This window comes from Arachis hypogaea, chromosome 3 (genome assembly GCF_003086295.3).
Source record: "Arachis hypogaea cultivar Tifrunner chromosome 3, arahy.Tifrunner.gnm2.J5K5, whole genome shotgun sequence".
NCBI lineage: Eukaryota > Viridiplantae > Streptophyta > Magnoliopsida > Fabales > Fabaceae > Arachis > Arachis hypogaea.
The window spans coordinates 18,697,527-18,716,548 of record NC_092038.1 but is presented as its reverse complement, the minus strand read 5'-3'; the positions used below and the strand labels follow the sequence as shown (position 1 = coordinate 18,716,548).

Below are 19,022 nucleotides of genomic sequence, written 5' to 3'. Positions count from 1 at the left end.
CAAAACCCCCCTTCCAGCGTGATACCCATTTTCTTTTCCCTTAACCAGTTTTCTTTTCTTTTTTCGGTTTTCTTTTCTTTTTTTATTTTTTTAATTAAAGATATTTTTGGAATAAAAAATAAAAAATTGGTAAAAAGCACGATTTTAAAATTAAGTTAAATCTCAAGGACGATTTTGTAAGTAAAAAAATATTGGAAACGAAAAAAATTTTCAACTCGTAGAGACTAAAATCGTACTTAACCCTTATCTATAATTAATGTATTTTTATAAACATTTAAATTTAGTCAAACTTTTATTACATATAAAAATTATATTAAAAAAATTGAAAATAGTTGTTTTTGAAATTAACATGAAATGTGACTGATGGATTGTACAAGGATGTTTCCTTCCTAATATATACTAAAAGGGGGATAAAAAATTAAATGACACACATGCTGCGATGGAAAAGAAAAATGTTTTGATATGGAGGTCTCATGTTGATTGTTGAACATGTTAAAGAAATGAAAAGGGTTTACAGAACATGTATTGGATAATGCCGTAATTATAAATTATATTGGTCAAAACAATCTAATCCAGTTCATCACAGACCAGTAATATATTAATCAAATCTAACTAACACACATACATAAATACACACTATAGTCTTTTAATAGCTGTTACGCGTTGCTAACCTTCTACTAGCGGGTGCTACATGCGTTGCAATTTGCGCATACCATTGAAAAAATAGTAGTAAATTTAAATACTCATTATACGATAAATAGTAGTCCAATGTGATCCCATTCATTGCTTGATTGCCTCACGTTGCCATAAATCATTTTCCAATTGACATAGAATTAGAGAATAAAGTGCATAATAAACTAATAATATAAAAACTTAAAAAGAAAAAGGAGTGTAACTTACTGGGTGGTTTCCAACAGTGTTTGTTTAAAAGAATAAATCAACCGACTTAGAACCAACCATGTAGTAGCGTTAGCATCACAAATTCTTATTCCGTATTTCATCTTGTATGGGTGGCCCTTGGATTCTTTCTATATTAAATAAACAAAATTGTGATCCATGATGAATTAATAATATAGCCTCTGCGTTTTGACCCAATATTTTGTTAGCTTACCCTTACACACTACGTTTATAGTCAACATTGGTAAAACGGTAAAAGAGCCGCGGGAAAAAATTTATATGACAATAAAAAACTTTTCATTATGTATTTTTATATATTTATATTTTATATGCATTTCACATATTTTCAGTAAAATCGGACATAAAATTAAACTAATTAAATTTGATAAATTTACCTAATCTTCCATCAAATAAAAGATAAGTTATCCTCTATAATAAATCCAATAATTATTGAATAAAATTAATTATGTCATTAAAATGATTGATATTAAATTTTTAATTTAACTTAAATTTTGACAACCAACCTAATTAATTATAATAAAATTACTTGAATTTCATATCTATAAAATTACACCATTCTTATATTAACTCCATTAATAACTAGTCTTACTCAATTAACACTTTATTTTTTTATTTTAAATTTGTGATTAAACCTTTTAATTTTTCTTTTTATTTGTTATTTTTAGCTTTAGTTTTTTTTTTGTATTATTAGATCTAATTAATATAATGTGTGGTTTTAAAAACATTATTAAATAAGATCTCTTGTGTAACTTTAATAATTTATAAAAAAAATTACCATATTTAATTAGTTTAATTAGTTGTCAAAACTCAAATTAAATTAAGAGTTAATGTTAACTATGATGACATAGTTTATTTCATCTAATAGTTATTAAATATGTCATAGGAGATAATTTACCCTTTATTTAAGAGAGAGTTGAATAAAATTTACTATTAAATTTTTTATAAGCACAAAAAATACACTATTTAGCTATTAAACTCATCAATTTTTTTTTTGCTAACTCAGCATTTTCTATCAATGAAAATATAGTTAAATGATGGAGGATCACTTTTGTCAAATTTTAAAATCATTCAGAAACTATTTTGTTGATAATATCTTTTAGATATTATTTTGTCAGTGCCTGAATCTTTTAGATACCAAATTAATATTTATCACTAAATATATATACAATAATTTAATTATATTATTTATGATGAAATTTGACATTCAATATCAATATGAATTTGCTGTTTCATATTTTTTTTGGGGGTCTTTGCTGTTTCATATTTGTATACAGGTTGCTGAGTTCTGGAATCCATGTACTATGGGTATGAAATTAAAAGGTGTATGTCTACTTTTTTTTTTCTTTTGTGGAATCGTATACAAAATTCATTAAAAATTTCCATTGCTTTTAAAAAAATTAACAAATTTAGCTCAATGTGACATGTACTTCTAAATTAAATAAAAAAAATAAAGATGATATATTCTAATAAATTAAATAAAAATTAAGTCTAACTTCTCATCATGCATGCCATCTCTTCAATAAAATAATTGAGTATCTTTTAACATATATTTTATTTTGTTCCCATTCAGAAATATGCAGTGAAATATGACATTTAACCTTACCAAATAAGAAATAAATGGAAACTTGTAATTTCCTTACAATGACTTAAAAGTGACTTAACAATTTTAACTTTTATAAGTAATTTCAATTTTATCTTTTTCCCCCAATGTGAATTAAAAATTGTGTAAGTAGGAAGCATGCAAAAGCATTAAGTAACTTCGGAAAGAAAAAGAAAATTCCAAATCCTCGGCCCACCCGAAATTACTTATTAGATAAGGCAATGAAAATGACGAATATGCCCCTGGAAAACAAAACACTGTCCCTCTAGGAAACAAGGAGGCAATTGCTGTTCCTTAAGCAGAATCAATGCCGATCATCAAAATAATTCACTGTTCCTTATCTGTCATCCCATCAGGGTTCAGTTAATTCTTCTCCTCACTTTCCTTGAAAACCCCCTTTTCTCAATTTCCTTATTATATCCTCCTTCTTACACATTCACATTATCATCATCTATCTATATAAACAGGACACACCATTAATTCATCACTACAACAAACTCATCATATTGTTCTATATATTCACATTCAATAACACTATACATGGCTAGTGGTGGTGGAGTTGACTTTGAGGACTTGCTTCCGATGATGGCGACCAAGCTAGGAGGCGAGGGACTCATAAAAGAACTATGCAACGGTTTTGAGTTGCTGATGGACAAAGAGAAAGGTGTGATCACGTTGGAGAGCTTAAGGAGTAATGCTGCGGCGGTTCTTGGGATTGAGGATATGAAGGAGGACGAGCTTGTGAGCATGATGAGGGAAGGTGACATCGACGGCGACGGCTACCTTTCGCAGATGGAGTTCTGTGTCTTGATGTTCAGGTTGAGCCCTGAATTGATGGAAGAGTCTTGGTTTTTGATTGAACAGGCATTGCAAAATCATGATGATGAACTAGTTAGCAACAATAACAAGAACAAGAGCAATTCTTCTATTTCATGATTATTTTTATTAATTAGTACTATAGGCCAGACATAGTGCTTCATTTGATTTCGGAGTTCATGGTATTAATTATTTGTAATTTGTATCACAGTTGAAATTGAGAAGAGTGGACACTTTTTTGGGATACTTATACTTCTACGATACAGACTTAATTGGATTAGAACTTCTTTTTCTTTCCTTAAAATCATGTTTTACCGGATTCACTGATGTGGCATAACATCAACCTATATAGCAAAACAGTTCTTTGAAGAGAAAATTCCCAAACCCAAAGCATTCATTGCCTGCCGTCGGATGAGGATTCAACTGCAACTCTTAATGAACCGGCAAATTGACTAACCAATTGATGGAAAGAATTGTTTCTGGAGTTGAGTTATTCTGGGTGGATTAAGAAATTGACCGAATCTTATAAGCTGGAATTAGGTGGCATTCTTCTTAATTAAGGTGTGAATAGGAAATTTCTTGTGAATTTGCCTAGCTTTTATAATTACTTCTACCTTACGGTTGTAGTTGTAGTTGAACCTATGCTGTAGTGATTAGTCTTCTACAACACTTCCAAAGTTCCAATAACTAGAGTCTGGAGTTCTGTTTTTTATTCTTGCATTGGCGATTTGTGTATTATTGAGTGTATTTAAGTTGTTTGGAATGATACAATATAGAAGGGTATTTATAGGTGCTAAAAGAATTGAAATAATAAAGACGTAATACCTTATAATAAATATTCAGATATGTTAAATGATACTAATTGATCTAATTGATCTAATTATACTCTAACAGGTAGAATGTGTCCAAAATCAAATGTTGAAAGGTCCTTTCTTTTTTTATTTATCTTTGTTAATTATGTGAAATATTCCACTAATAAAATCAAACAGGGAAGTAAACAAATGAGTATTATTTGGTACTAAATCTTTCCCTTAAGTCTGATGCAATCGTGCCTGGAACTTCCTTTCAAATTATTCAATACTTGCAACTAGCCGTTGGAACATGCCAATTTGATTAGAATATAATATTCATTTCTTCCATAATCTGTTAAGTTCTCCTCTATAAAAATGATTGTACCGAAAATTATTAAAGGACGTACAAACCAGATCTGCTGCTAAATATATTTTAATCCTAAAGCGGTCGGCTAATATTGAAACAGTTCCAAACAAGAACAATGCTTGCTTATTTCTTGTCTTCTTGTTCACGATCAATAATCCTATTACCAAAATCGCATTAGTTAATTATTGGAGATCGAACAAATCACACTGCTATGCTTGGTGGTGCTTCTCTTTTTTTTTTTTACCCGAGTAAATATCTAATTTGATTTCTATTTATTTAAAGACTGTGATTCTTAAAAACAAAGAATGACTGTTGTTTATTAAGAAACCTTACCATATTACATTAACGAAACTCTCATCTTATAAACTCTTTACTTTATTTTCTTTTTATGATATAGGACTAATTTCTTATATTTGTCACACTTATTATTTTTATAGTTGTGAAATAAGTTATGATAAATATTAGAAGACTATCAGAATTTATTATTTTTTGTTATTATTTTTAGTAATTAACAAATTTATTTTAATTTAGTAACCTAACAATATATTTTAACTCATTTTAAATATTAATGACTAATTACTGACAAAAAATAATAAATTCTAATAACATTTTAAGATTTCTGATAAATTATTTTATTTGTTAGTAAAATTCATCAAGCGACAATAAAATGAGTTTTTGTATAAGGTGTGAATTACGTGCCAAAATGGATGTTTAGATTCTTTAGTGGTAGGGCTGGCAATGGGCAGGGTAGGGTAGGGTTTGGACCCTACCCTAACCATACCCGCGGGTTGAAAATTTCATTAAAACTCTACCCTACCCTACTCGCGGGTTGAGAATCTCTCAACCCTAACTCTACCCGCACCTAAAATTCTAAACCCTACCCTACCCTATCCTACCCGCAGAAATATCAAATTTTTTCAAAGTAAATATAAAATTCAATTATTTCGAATTTTATACGTATTAATAACATAAAAAATAAAAAACTAATGCTCTAAATTACTAAATTAACTAACTAGTTTAGTGGTTGTTCACTTATTATAAGTCATTGCATAAGAAAGGTTGTGGATTCAACTCTCACTTTCTTCACTATATAAAGATATTTTTATAAAATATGTGTTATATATGAGGTGCGGGTAGGGTAGGGTAGGGTAGCCCACTCTACCCGAACGGGTTGGACTGGGTTGGATACCCGCAGGTAGAGTATGAATTACCAGCCCTATTTAGTGGTATATGTACTTTAGGTGCATTTTTAATTGTTAACATTAATTGTAATTTGTTGTGCATATGTAAGATAGAGTAGTTAATTATCCAATTTTATAACTGTTATATTATGTTTTTTAGTAAAATATTTGATATTATTTTTGTCTCAAGTGTGAGATGTGAAAATTTTACATTTTCCTTTGCATTTTCTAACTAAATTTTTTTGAAAGTAGAATCCCTTATATGTTCATTAGTTTGATCTAAATAAATATATAAAGGAAAAGTATATGAATCAAGAGGTTACCAGTTAAAAATTAAACAAAATCACATTAATTTATATTAATAATTAATTTTAAATTTTTTAAATTCAAAATTTAAAAAATTTAAATTTAATTAAGTAAGCCTAATTAAAATCTATAAAAACCTTTCTCTTTTCTCTCATATTAACGTACTCACCTCCAACAATCACACACACAGACTTCTTTCTCACCGTCAGGCCCTCTCCACCTCCCTAGCGCGACCCACTTCTCTTTTATCACCAACATCTGGCTCGTCGAATTCGCCACCATCGATAAGAACCGCTTTCCTTTTGTGAACTAGATGTGTTACTGGAGCCGCCGTTGCAGTTGGAGTTGAACTTGAGCTCGATCCCTAAGGCGGCAGCAATTTCGGGGAGTTGAACTTGAACTTGGTGATAAGATTTTCCTCCTTCAGTTGTTATTCAACTCTGTCTGACATATTATGTTATCTTTAGTTGGTATTTGGTAATATGGATGATGAGCGCTGACTGAATCGTTGATGTTGCAGAGTTGGGATATTAGGAGAAATCAAGAAGCATGGAACCCAGATCCAGTTGCTGAGTTGGATGGACATTGTGGGCAAGTGACACTGTTGCATATGGATCCATACAAAGTGGTTACTGGGTCCTCATGATGAGTATGTCAATGTATGAGAATCTGACACCGGTGTTCATGCAAATTTCTTGTTTTGATGTACTGATGAGAAAGAGATTCCTTGAAGAGACTGCAAACTACACACTTGATCTTAGTTAAAAGGAATCCTTAAACAATTATAAAAATATAAAAAAAATATTATTTAATATGAAAAAAACATCCTAATACTTAACAAAAGAAATATTCAGTTATATTTTAGCAAAAATAATTAAATATCTACAAAATTTTTAAAAAAAATATGAAATTCTTAAAGAAATAGAGACATTCATATTTGTAATACAAAAAAATTCGAAAAATATATAAAAGAACATCCATTTAGTATGAAAAAAAAAACATTCTGATATTTAGCAGAAGAAACATCCATATATATTAACTCGTAGAGATTTTGGATTCACCCTTTTAATTCCTTTTTGGTTTCCTAACATTATTCTTATATAAAACATGTATTTTTTATTTATGAAAACTACTATATACTTGTATATCTTTCAACGTAAGGTACATAACTGAAAAAATACTATAAAAAAGATACATATTTCATTTTCATTAAAAAAATTAATAATGTTGATCAAGAACAGAACTAAGTTGAATATTAGAAATGGATCAAAAATAAATTTTGTAAGAAAAAGAGAATAAAATAAAATTTTTAAAAAGATTAAATTAAAATTTATACACAATTTATAAAAAAATATTAAAATTTGGGGAGGCATTACCCTTCTTTTGTTGTATGAGATTCTGCCCCTCATGCTTACATAAAAAAATGTCATAGTATTCTATCATAAAAGATTGCTTGCTGTTAGGGCTAATAATACATCTGCGAAATTCAATTCGATTCAATCTATTTAAGTAGGATTAGTAATTCGATCCACAATGAGTCGGATTGAGAGTTAAGCGAGTTGAGCTACGAGTAAAATTAGGTACATGTTTAAGTTTAATCCAATCCGACTAATTCGTACCCTTAATATATTCTAGTATATAATTAAAAATTATTATACATATATAATAAAATTGATAGAGATTAAACTCACATTCTCTCACTTTTATAATTTTAACAAAGATTTTATTATAATTTTGTTGTTTTTAATTTTAATATAAATTAAATTTTGTATTTTTTATTTTATTAGTATGTTTATGAACTATTTAATGATTAAATATTATGTTTAATTGAAATAATTAATTTGTTGTGGGTCCAATCAAATAGGATAGGATGTAAAATATTAGAGTACGAATAAGATTTGAGATAAAAAATTCTTAACTCGCGAATAAAATTAAAATAGAGCCTAAATTGTAACCTATCTTCATGATCAGTGCAATTTGCTATATCGTACATGATTTTTCCAATTTGAGATGACTTTTTTTTTTTTACATTATACACTACTCGCGTACATATTATGAGGTTCTTAAGAGACAATCTAATGTACCATGTGAATTAAGCCTCAAGCCGGTGTGATTAATTTGGTTTTGTTTTTGGTTTTTTTTTTTTTTCATGGGTAATTATTTTGTTTAAAAAAGCTTCAACAGTTTTTCCTCTCATGATATTTCAAACTTTGTTTTCGGTCTTGATGATGCTTCCATTTTTTAAAGAGGCTCAACCACACTTCACTCTCAAAGTCTAAACTTTCGAAGCAGTCCAACATTTTAGTAACCCAAATGCATTGCTTTTAAAGAAAATAATCACGCTAATCACGATAGCCTGAAAACTCACCTGGGCTGTGTTTCATAACGTGCAATTATATAGAAGAAATATGTTATGAAGCTTTCGGTCCAAAACCAAAAAGGAGAGTTTCCGTTGACTACAATATTTTTTTTGTCGCAATGGGCAAACAAATTGGCCCCAACAAATTAATTGGGGTCGTTTTAAAAATTATTAACGATTAAAAATAATATTTGTATCACTTTTTATGCATACTTTTTTTGTATTTTTTTTAAAGCATAAAAGATAATTTTTATAGTTTCACCCTTCTTGTTAATCACTTTAAATATCAAAAATAAAAGATATACACAAAAATAATGCATAAAATATTCTTCTTTTATCAGCTGATAAAATTAAAAAGAAAAATATCATCAAGTAGTGCCGCAAATGTTGGTTGGTAATGACCAAGGATCTGAAAACTAAATTTGAACCATCTAACTACAAGTTACTAGTTTAGAGGTTTAATAAATCTAATTATGGTTCAACTGAGCAAATAATTAAAGAGTATTTATAAATTTGATTAATTAATATTATTAATATTATTGATATTATTATTAATATTAATAAACAGCTACCAATTGTCTACCAATTGTTTAGTATCATTTAATTGAAGGAATACAATTTTATAAGAATTGTGTATGTTCAAAACATTGTGTCTATTGGTTAAAGGAATACAATTCTTTTAAGAAATATGTATGTTTAAAACATTGTACCTATTGACAATAGAAAAAACAACTATTTATGTACGTAACTAATCATAATTGCTACGTGTAATATGTATAAATAAGTTCTTGTCCACTATTTCAAATATACGAACATTTTACTCAACTATTAAAGAGATTTTCTTTGTTTAAGAGAGTTGAGAATTTCTTACTATTAATTAAAAAATTTTTAGGTTTCATTGTATCTTGGGAGAGTATTGTCATCAACCATATAGCAACTAAGTGTAGGGAAAAATATCTCTCTAAAGAAGACGATCTAATCGTGCCTTGAAACCAAAATACAAATAAAGTTTTGTTATCTTCTCATCTTCATATACCCAACAATTATAGAGAGATATTACTTGAAGATGGCACAAGATCAAAACACCACGTTCAAGGTCATGAATCAAGACTTTGTCAAGTTAGATCGCTTTGATGGAAAGAACTTCAACCGTTGAAAAGACAAGATGATGTTTCTTCTTTTAGTTTTCAATCTTGCATATGTGATGGACCCAAAGACTACACCAATTGGTGATGTCGCTGAAAATTTCACACCGAAAGAGAAAGAAAAGATTGTTCAATTAAAGAAGAAACGTGATGAAGATACTTTTGCATGTCGAGGTCATATTCTCAATACTTTATCCAACCGACTCTATGATCTCTATATGTCATTTCAATCACCATTGGAGATTTGAAAATCTTTGGAAGAAAAGTTCAATACTGAACGACAAGGAACAGATAAGTTTATTATGATAAAATATTTCGAATTTATTATGAATGATAATATACCTGTTATGGATCAAATTCATGAATTACAAATCCTTGTAAGTAGACTTCGTGATCTACAAGGGGTGATCCCTGAATCATTACAAGTTAGAGCAATTATTTCAAAATTGCCTTCATCATGGAATGGTTATAGAAATAAACTTTTACATCTTGTTGAGGACTTCACAATTGAGAAATTACTAAAACATATACGTATAGAGGAGAAAACTCGAAAATGTGATGTTGTGTATCTCTCTCAAAGTTCTAAAGTGAATCATATTGGTGAAGACAAAACCAATAAGAAGAAAAGAAAGTTCTTAAAAGATTCAAATCAAGATAAAAAGAGACAAAGAGAGTATTATCATTGTTACAAGAAAGGTTTTTCCTTATGAAATTTTGAAAGGAAGAAAACATAATTTGAATTATCTAAAAGTGTGGGGGTGTTTAGCCTTTTATCAAGTTCCTAATCAAAAGAGAACTGAATTGGGGCCAAGAGCCATAAAAGACATTTTTATAGGATATGATCAAAATTCTAAAGCATATAGAATATTATACTTGGTGTCTAATGTAGGTGTTGATAATCTCATAGTTAAAGAATTCAATACACCCTATGATCCTAATTTTAAATTAGAAAGAAATATGGGAAGAATTATAGTACAATTAGAATATGCTAGTGCAATATAGGAAATTTAATGTATGCAATACATTGTATTAGACTTGATATAGCATTTGCTGTGTGCAAATTATCAAGGTTTACAGAAAAGCCTAGCAATCAATATTGGAAAGCTATAACAAGAGTTCTTGGTTATCTCAAGAAAATCATAAACTTGGGATTACATTATAGTGATTATCCCGTAGTTTTAGAAGGTGATTCCGACACAAGTTGGATTATAAATCTCAGTAATAATGAAGGTGGCTTTGATGCAGATGCAGGGATTGGTGAGACAGATGGCAACCATCTCAATGTGGGACTTGTTGGAGGTAACGCGCTTGATCAAAATGGAAGGAAATTGGCGCTCGGGTATGATGGGAATGGCCTTGGAGGGGCTGGTATTGGGCATGAAGGAGTTCGAATTGTTGCGGGCGACAGTGAAACTCGTTGTCCAAATTTGGAGGAGCAGATGCTAGAAAACAGAAGGACCTGGGAGCTGGGAATGGAATCAGGTTCTATGTTGTACAATGAGAAAGATGACATTATGGCGATTCTCCAAGCACATAACGAAGAAATATCTCAAAAAAGAGAGGTGACAAAATAGAAGGCAAAGATGAGAAGATGCAAACCCAAAAATAATAAAAAGGTGTGTCAAAATCTTTTAAAATAATTTTTAGTGCTTGGAATGTTAGGGGGTTAAAGGGTGATGGAAAGATGAGAATGGTGAAGGACCTAAAATCTAAACATAACTTAGACCTGTTAGAGTTGATTGAGACTAAAAGGCGGGTAGTGACGAGGTTTGACGTTGCAAGAATATGGGGAAAAGATGGTATGGGGTAGGAATATGTTGGATCTAATGGGGCATCGGGTGGATTGTTGTTAATATGGGATGAAATATTGCTTAAAATGAATAATTGCTATAAGGGGGAGATGTGGTTGTTTGTGGAAGGAGTCTTGTTAAAGAATAACTTCAGTTGTGCTTTTATTTGGTTTATGGTGCACATAATAGAGATGAGAAGACAAATGTTTGGGAGGAGTTAAGTTACATTATGGGGTTATGTCAGGTTTCTTGTTGTCTTCTGGGGGACTTTAATGAGATAGTACACGTAGAGGAAAGAAAAGGTACTGCTAGTTTACCTCTGTCTGCTAAAGAATTCAAGAATTTGATACAAGATATGCACTTAGTGGATTTGCCGCTTTCTTATCGTAAGTTTACGTGATTTCGAGGCTGTTCATGCAGTCGTATTAATAGAGCTCTAATCAGTGTGGAATGGTTAGAAGAGTTTCCAGATACTCGGTTAAGAAGTGGACCAAGGGATTTGTCAGATCACAACCCTATAGTTGTGGACGACAATAAGATGAGGGGGTCCAAGACTATTCCGAAGATTTGATTCATGGTTTACACATGAAGGGTTTCTCAGAATGGTTAAGGAAGAATGGAGGGGGGTTGAGGGAGATACAGTTCACTGATAAATTGAAGGCTTTGAAGGTTTTGTTGGGAAGATGGCATAAGGCCAATTTCAGTGAGATGGACAAGAAGATTATGAAGTTTGAGGAATGGATCAAGAGGATTGATGATATGGTAAGCAATAGAGTCTATGATGGAACAATGGAAGTAAGGAGAAAGGCGTTAGTTACTTGTTGTGAGAGATGGTATGTAAAGAAAGAAATTCATTGGAAACAGACGTCTCGGTCTCGACAAGTGAAGGATATGGACAAAAATACAAGATACTTTCATAACATAGCTTCAACAAGAAGGAGGAATAATAGGATTGATGCACTGGTAATTAATGGCAGACTGGTCAGGAATCAAGCTAGAATAAAAATTGCTATCCAAGAGTTTTACAAGGATTTGTATCATCAGAAAGTTTCTCCGATGGTGGGTTTCAGAGATGGTCTGGTGAGTAGGATAGATGAGGAAGATTATGTGACTCTGGAGGCGTTGTCGTTGGCTGAGGAGATTAGAGAGACGGTGTGGGATTGTGAGTCATCTAAGGCGCCGAATTATGATGGTTACAATATGAATTTTATTAAGAGGAGCTGGGATAAATTGGGTCTGAATTCACGGCAGCTGTGATGGGGTTCTTTCAGACGTCCAGGTTACCAGCTAATTCTAATATCACTTGGGTGGTGCTGGCACCGAAGTTCATTAGTGCGAAGGAGATTAAAGAATTGAGACCTATTAGTATGGTTGGGTGTGTGTATAAGGTCATCTCGAATGTGTTAGTTAGGAGGATGAGATCAGTGATACCAGGATTAGTAGGGGAGACTCAGAGTGCGTTTGTTAAGAGTCGGAAAATATATGATGGAGCTTTCATTGCGTGTGAAACTGTACATTGGCTTAAATAGAGAAAAAAAGAGGCAGCAATAATCAAGCTTGATTTCCAAAAAGTATATGATCGAGTCAAGTGGAGTTTTGTGGATATTGCGTTGCAAAAGATGGGGTTTGGGGTAGATGGAGGGCATGGGTTATGGAGTTTGTGATCACAACATCTATGTCAGTCTTGGTAAATGGTTATCCATCTAAGCCGTTCAAAATGGAAAGGGGTTTGAGACAAGGTGACCCCTTTCTTGTTTGTTCTAATTGTGGATGTTTTGCATAGAATGGTTGGTGAGGCAATCAGGAACGGACGTATTTCATCATTGGTGGTTGGGAGAGATAGTATAGAGTTGTCACATCTTCAATTTGTAGATGACACTATCCTGTTTTGCCCACCAAAAGAGAAGACTGTTAAGAACTACAAGCGGCTTTTGTGATGCTTTGAGTTAATGTCAGGGCTAAGTATTAATTTTGATAAGTCCAGTTTGATTCTAATCAATTGTGACGAGTAGTGGGTATAACGTATGTGTAGTTTGTTGGGTTGTAAGGAAGATATCCTTCCAGTCAAATACTTTGGAATCTCCTTAGGAGTAAATCCGAGGTTGGCAAAGACCTGGAAGCCTATTATAGACAAAGTGGAGGAGAAACTCAATCTTTGGAAAGCTAAGATGCTAAACAAAGCTGGAAAGTTGGTGCTGATCAAATTAGTTTTAAATAGTATACTAGTGTATTATTTGAGCTTATATAAGATGCCGAAGGTTATTGCTGAGAAGTTGATTTCCTTGCAGAGAAGATTTCTGTGGAGCAAGGAGAATGGTAGGAATGGTATGACACTAGCGAGGTGGGAAGTGATGCAGGAACCTAAGAAGCTAGGTGGGTTGGGAGTTGGAGATGCTATGGTTTATAATACAACACTGTTGTTTAAGTGGTGGTGGCGGTTTGCAAAGGAAGAGTGCCCATGATGGAAGAAGGTAGTATGCTACTGTAATAATCTAAATCCGAATGAGCTACTGTCCACTCAAGTACAACCTAATAGAGGATGACCATGGAATGATATATGCCAGATACAATTCAAGGAGCCACATATAAGGGATAAGATGGTTACTGGCTTGTCTATGGAGGTTGGAGATGGGCGATGAACACGGTTTTGGGGGATGCCTGGTTACTTTGTGGCGCTTTGAAAGATTGGTTCCCTGGGTTCTTCTCTGTTTCAAACCAATGTGGATCTGTTATAGGAAATTGTGGGTTTTGGGATGGGTTAGAGTGGATTTGGAACTTCCATTGGTGGCGAAAGCTATTTCAATGGAAGTTGGATCTCTTGAGTCAATTACACGAGGCTTTGAGACCTGTGAGGCTAGTGAATAATAGAGATGATAGAATTGCGTGGAAATATAACAGTCAGGGTATTTTTTCGACTAACTCATTTGTGCAAGTGTTGCAGGAGGAAATGCTTCCAGAGGATGTAACCAGTTATAGCTTCATCAAATCTGTTTGGAAAGGTTTAGTTCCACCAAGTGTGGAGCTGTTTACTTGGTTTGTATTGATAGGTAGGGTGAATACGAAGGAACGACTAAGTCGGTTTGGGATTATTCGTCAGGAAGATAATGCATGTGTGTAACAAGGATGTTGAACAGGTCCACCACTTGTTCCTTCGCTGTGAATTTGCTTGGCAGGCGTGGAATGATTAAATATCTGTGTTTGGCCGTCAGTGGTCTCTTCTAGGTTCGATGAAGGAACATTTTTTGGGCTGGACAGAAGAGCTAAGTGGAAAAGATGATCGAAAGCAGTGGTTGTTATACTTTTGTGCGATCATTTGGAACATTTGACGGGAAAAGAATCGAAGAATTTTTCAAAAGAACAACAATTGTGTAGAAAAAAATATTAACATGACCTTCTTTAGCTGCAACAAGTGGGGAGGTATGGATCCCCTTTATTGTTGATGCATTAATCAGAGATAACATGAGAATATTTCTTGTGTTGTTGTGTTTGTGATTCATTATCTATTTACTATGTTTGACTAATTTTGTTTTGTTTGCTCCACTCTAATGTATTGAGCAAGGTTCTGAAAACCGAACCAGACTGGCCAGTCTGATTAGTTTAATCTCAAACCGGCGACGCAAGCGGTTCGGTCCTCCTCTAAGAACCGCCAGACAAAAAACCGCTTGAAAATCAGTGAATCGGCCGGTTGGTTCGGACCGGTGACTGGCCGGTTCTTCTAAACGGTGCCATTTTTGTAATTGTTTAAAAAAATAAAAATTGAAACCCGACCCGACCCAGGACCCACTCGCGAACGCAAACCCCCCTTCTTCCCACGAGCCCCATTCGTTCATCTTAGTCTCACAGTGAACCCTAGCCCTCCTCCTCTAAACTGAAGCATTCACAAGCTCCCAGCCCAGTAGCCCTCCATTATCGCCGCGGTCTCAGGTCGTCAGCACCACCGCCGTCGCCTGGTCCTCAGCACCAGTAGCCCTCCATCGTCGCCTGGTTCCCAGCCCAGTGAACCCTAGCCCTCTGAACTCTGAACTGAAGCATTCCCAGACTCCCAACCCAGTAGCCCTCCATCGAACCCAGGTGAGTGAGTCGTCTTCAACGTTCATCTTCTCTGAACTTCCTCTACTCATCTTCTTCATTCTTCGTTCCTCTGCTCAATTTCTGTTTGTTGGTTAGTATAAGAAATAAATAATCTGAAAATTAAATTAATTCTGGTCTTCTATTTTATTGTATTCCAATTGCAATTTCTGTTTATTGGTTAGTAAGTTTTTTTATTGTATTCGAAATTCACCCTCTGATACAGAAACATGAAGAAGATGAAGAGGACTACTGGTGTTTTAGTGTTTTGCGCTTTTGCTGCTTTGTAATTGTTGACTGGATGAATGTTGTAGCAAATTGTTAACTAGCTGAATGTTATTTTGCACTTTTGAACTTTTACATTTACTCTGTTTTGCAATATTGTTGACTGGCTGAATGTTGTAGCAAATTGTTAATTTGTTACTCTATTTTGTTAATGCTGGAAACTTACTCGGTTTTGCAATATTGTTGACTGGCTGAAAGCTGTAGGCAGAATTGCCGTAGGCAGAATTGTTAATGTTCATTGTGTTGTGTTGTGGGCTTGTGGCTGTTTTTAATTTCATATCTGTTTTATTAATTTCAGTTATGGAAAATAGTATTAATCAAGAAGCAACTGCTGATAACAATGCTTCTGTGAATAATAACATGCCTGTCGATACTCTTATTTCGAATGATGCTGCTAATCCTAATTCCCGTAGTGCTAATGATATTCAGTCACAAAGTTCTTCTAACCTTAGGGAAAAAACAGATTTAGCTTGGAAATATATTGCTCTACAAATGGAGAATGGAAAACCACAATATCAATGTTTATTTTGTCTACAAGTTTTCAAAGGAGGTGGAATTCACATGATAAAGAAACATCTAGAAAAGATTACTGGAGACGTGAAAAAATGTCCTAAAGTTTCATATGATGTGGAAAAACATATGGAAAGTTTGTTGAAAGAAATTTAGACCAATAAAAAGAAAAGAAAAGTAAGTTTTTGGTGAAGAGGGTGGTGATGAGGTAGAGGATGCAATTGATAAGGCAATAGCTCAAGAAGAACTGGAACAGCAGCGTACCTCGAGTAAGCAAGGAGTTGGAGGCGAACCAAAGAAAAAAGCCAAAGTCATTCCTCCTATGTTTGCACCAAGAACAACTCCAAGAGCTCAACCAAGTATTAAAAGTGTTCAGCAAAACAAAGAGGCGATACACGAGGTTGATAAACGGTTTGCTCGGTGGCTTTTGGATTGTAAAATTCCATTTAATGCTATGATGTCACCATATTTCCAAGATATGTTGGATGGTGTTGCTGGTATTGGACCTGGTTACAAGGGGCCTTCTTATGATAAGTTAAGGGTTCATTTGTTGGCTGATCTTAAAAGAGAAATTCAAATGCTAGTTGATAGTTATAAGAGTGCATGGAAGGAAACTAGATGTACCCTCATAGCTGATGGTTGGACAGATCAAAGACAAAGAACGTTAATTAATTTCTTGGTGTATTGTTCTAAAGGTTTGTGCTTCGTGAAATCAGTAGATGCTTCCAGTATGGTAAAAAATGCTTCACACTTGTGTAATTTGTTTTCTAAGGTGATTGAATGGATTGACCCTAATGATATTGTGCATGTTGTGACTGACAATGCGGCCAATTATGTTGCTGCTGGTAGGCTTATTAATAGAAAATATGATAATATCTATTGGTCACCATGTGCTGCTCATTGCCTTAATCTTATTTTAAAAGATATAAGCAGCATGGCGCATATTTCTAACCTTGCAACACGTGCTTCAAAGATCACAGTATTTGTGTACAATCATACGGTTTTCTTATCTTGGCTAAGACAAAAACCTCATTGGAGAGAAATTGTACGTCCTGGTGCAACCTGTTTTGCAACTGTGTTTATCACATTGAAGAGCATCTTTGACCATAAAATGGAGTTGCAAGCATTGGTTGTAGATTCAATTTTCACTGATCACAAATTAGGAAGGAGTGTTACTGGTAGAGCTGTGAGTGCTATTATTCTGGATTGCAAATTTTGGGACGATTGCTTTACTGTATGTAAACTTGTGGGCCCTCTGATTTACTTGCTGAGGGTTGTTGATGCAGATGACAAACCATCTTTGGGATATGTTTACGAAGGAATGCTAAGGGCAGAAGATGCAATTAAGGAGATGTTTAAGCAATCCAAGACTGCATATCAGCCGTACACAGATATTATCAACTCAAGATGGGACAAGCATTTGAAGAAAGATCTTCATGCGGCAGCTTACTTCCTGAATCCTAAATTCTTTTTTAATGAAAATTATAAAGAAGCACCTGATGTTATGCGAGGTTTGCTTGATCTTTTTACCTTGTATTGCAAGTGTAACAATTTGGATTCAGTTCAGACAATGAAAGAAATACATTTATATAAAGATCGGAAGGAAAGTTTTGATAGACAAGAAGCTATTCGAGCTGCATCTGAACTTAAGCCTGGTAAGAATATGGCTGAATATTTATTTAATTAATAGTAACTTATTTTATGCTCCTATGTTCTTAATTGATATCTTCTAATATGTTATGGTTTTATAATTGGTAGATGAATGGTAGAGGTTATTCGGAGGCTCTGCTCCATGTTCACAAAAGATAGTTGTTCGCATTCTTAGCCAAGCATCTGCTTCTTCTGGGTGTGAGAGAAATTGGAGTCTTTTTGACCATATTCATACAAAAAGAAGAAATAGATTGGAGCATGATAGACTGAATGACATTGTTTATGTTACCTATAATTTGCGTCTTAAATCCAAGTAATATATGTTCATGAAATACCATATTGTTTCATTTGTAATCTTTATCATAACAAATTTGTAAATTATTAAATCTTCATATATTGTATTTAACTTTTTAGGAAGAAAAAAGAAAAAATAAAGCAAAAGACACAATATGATCCAATTGATTATGAAAGCATCGGTCAAGTTGACTTTTGGGTGACTGAAGAGGTTGTAGAGAAAGAGTCGATCTTCCTAGTAAAGTGGATGACTTATTGCGTGAGTATAGTATATTTAGTTTCTAATGATTTATTAGAATGTTATTAGTTTATAATATAATGATAATATGTCTATTTTATTAGGTGAAATTGATGCTGATTTATATCAAAATAGTGGGAGTAGTAATGGTCTTTATGCTGCATCTCTTGATTCTTTTGCTCAACAGGGTGGGAATGAAGGTGAAGATCATCCCACCGAAACAGATTTGCAACAAGTTCTTGTGGATTTTAATGATTTATAAACCATGATGTTAGGATTTAATATTTAGATATGCTTTTATTACTATTTAACTTTTGAGTTTGGATTTTGATAAGATCATATGTATTTGGTTGATGATATTTTATGTAGTGTTTTAAATTTCGAAGATATTTTAAGATTTATATTAGACTATAATTATATTTTAGGATGTGTATTTATAATTTATTTATTATTTCTATTTTAAAACGGTTTTTCTAATTGAACTATCGGTTAGACCAGTTAAACCAATAAACTAATAAACCAATAACTAAAATGGTTTGATAATCGATCCGATTTTCTAAACCTTGCTATTGAGCTTTTTGTTTTAAAAAACACTCCAAATTAAAGTTGTAATGATATATTACATCGTACAAATAACGCGAATTGTTGATCATGTATGTTGTTATTAGATGTCTTTCGGAACATGTGCCAATGGAATTTTATTT

The 19,022-nt window shown here is 32.9% G+C and overlaps 3 protein-coding genes across 3 annotated transcripts; all 3 read left to right on the top strand.

Moving 5' to 3' along the window:
- Positions 1–2,721: 2,721 nt before the first annotated feature.
- LOC112789702 (calcium-binding protein KRP1) lies at positions 2,722–3,580 on the top strand. Its single transcript, XM_025831719.3, has one exon. The coding sequence runs from the start codon at positions 3,059–3,061 to the stop codon at positions 3,452–3,454; it is 396 nt and encodes a 131-aa protein (XP_025687504.1). The 5' UTR covers positions 2,722–3,058; the 3' UTR covers positions 3,455–3,580.
- An 8,278-nt stretch (positions 3,581–11,858) lies between these two features.
- Positions 11,859–12,530, top strand: LOC112773584 (uncharacterized). The gene has a single exon (XM_025818423.1). The coding sequence runs from the start codon at positions 11,859–11,861 to the stop codon at positions 12,528–12,530; it is 672 nt and encodes a 223-aa protein (XP_025674208.1).
- A 1,378-nt stretch (positions 12,531–13,908) lies between these two features.
- LOC140183289 (uncharacterized) lies at positions 13,909–18,580 on the top strand. The gene is made up of 4 exons (XM_072231328.1): positions 13,909–14,306; positions 15,938–16,272; positions 16,331–17,791; positions 18,423–18,580. The coding sequence occupies exons 1-4, from the start codon at positions 13,909–13,911 to the stop codon at positions 18,578–18,580; spliced, it is 2,352 nt and encodes a 783-aa protein (XP_072087429.1).
- The last annotated feature ends 442 nt before the right edge of the window (positions 18,581–19,022 follow it).

Coding starts and splice junctions, on each gene's coding strand:
- LOC112789702 (XM_025831719.3), top strand. CDS start 3,059: ATGGCTAGTGGTGGTGGAGTTGACTTTGAGGACTTGCTTCCGATGATG.
- LOC112773584 (XM_025818423.1), top strand. CDS start 11,859: ATGAAGGGTTTCTCAGAATGGTTAAGGAAGAATGGAGGGGGGTTGAGG.
- LOC140183289 (XM_072231328.1), top strand. CDS start 13,909: ATGAACACGGTTTTGGGGGATGCCTGGTTACTTTGTGGCGCTTTGAAA. Junction 16,273..16,330: donor TGTGGAAAAACATATGGAAA/GTTTGTTGAAAG, acceptor TTTTTGGTGAAG/AGGGTGGTGATGAGGTAGAG. Junction 17,792..18,422: donor TGCATCTGAACTTAAGCCTG/GTAAGAATATGG, acceptor CTATTTTATTAG/GTGAAATTGATGCTGATTTA.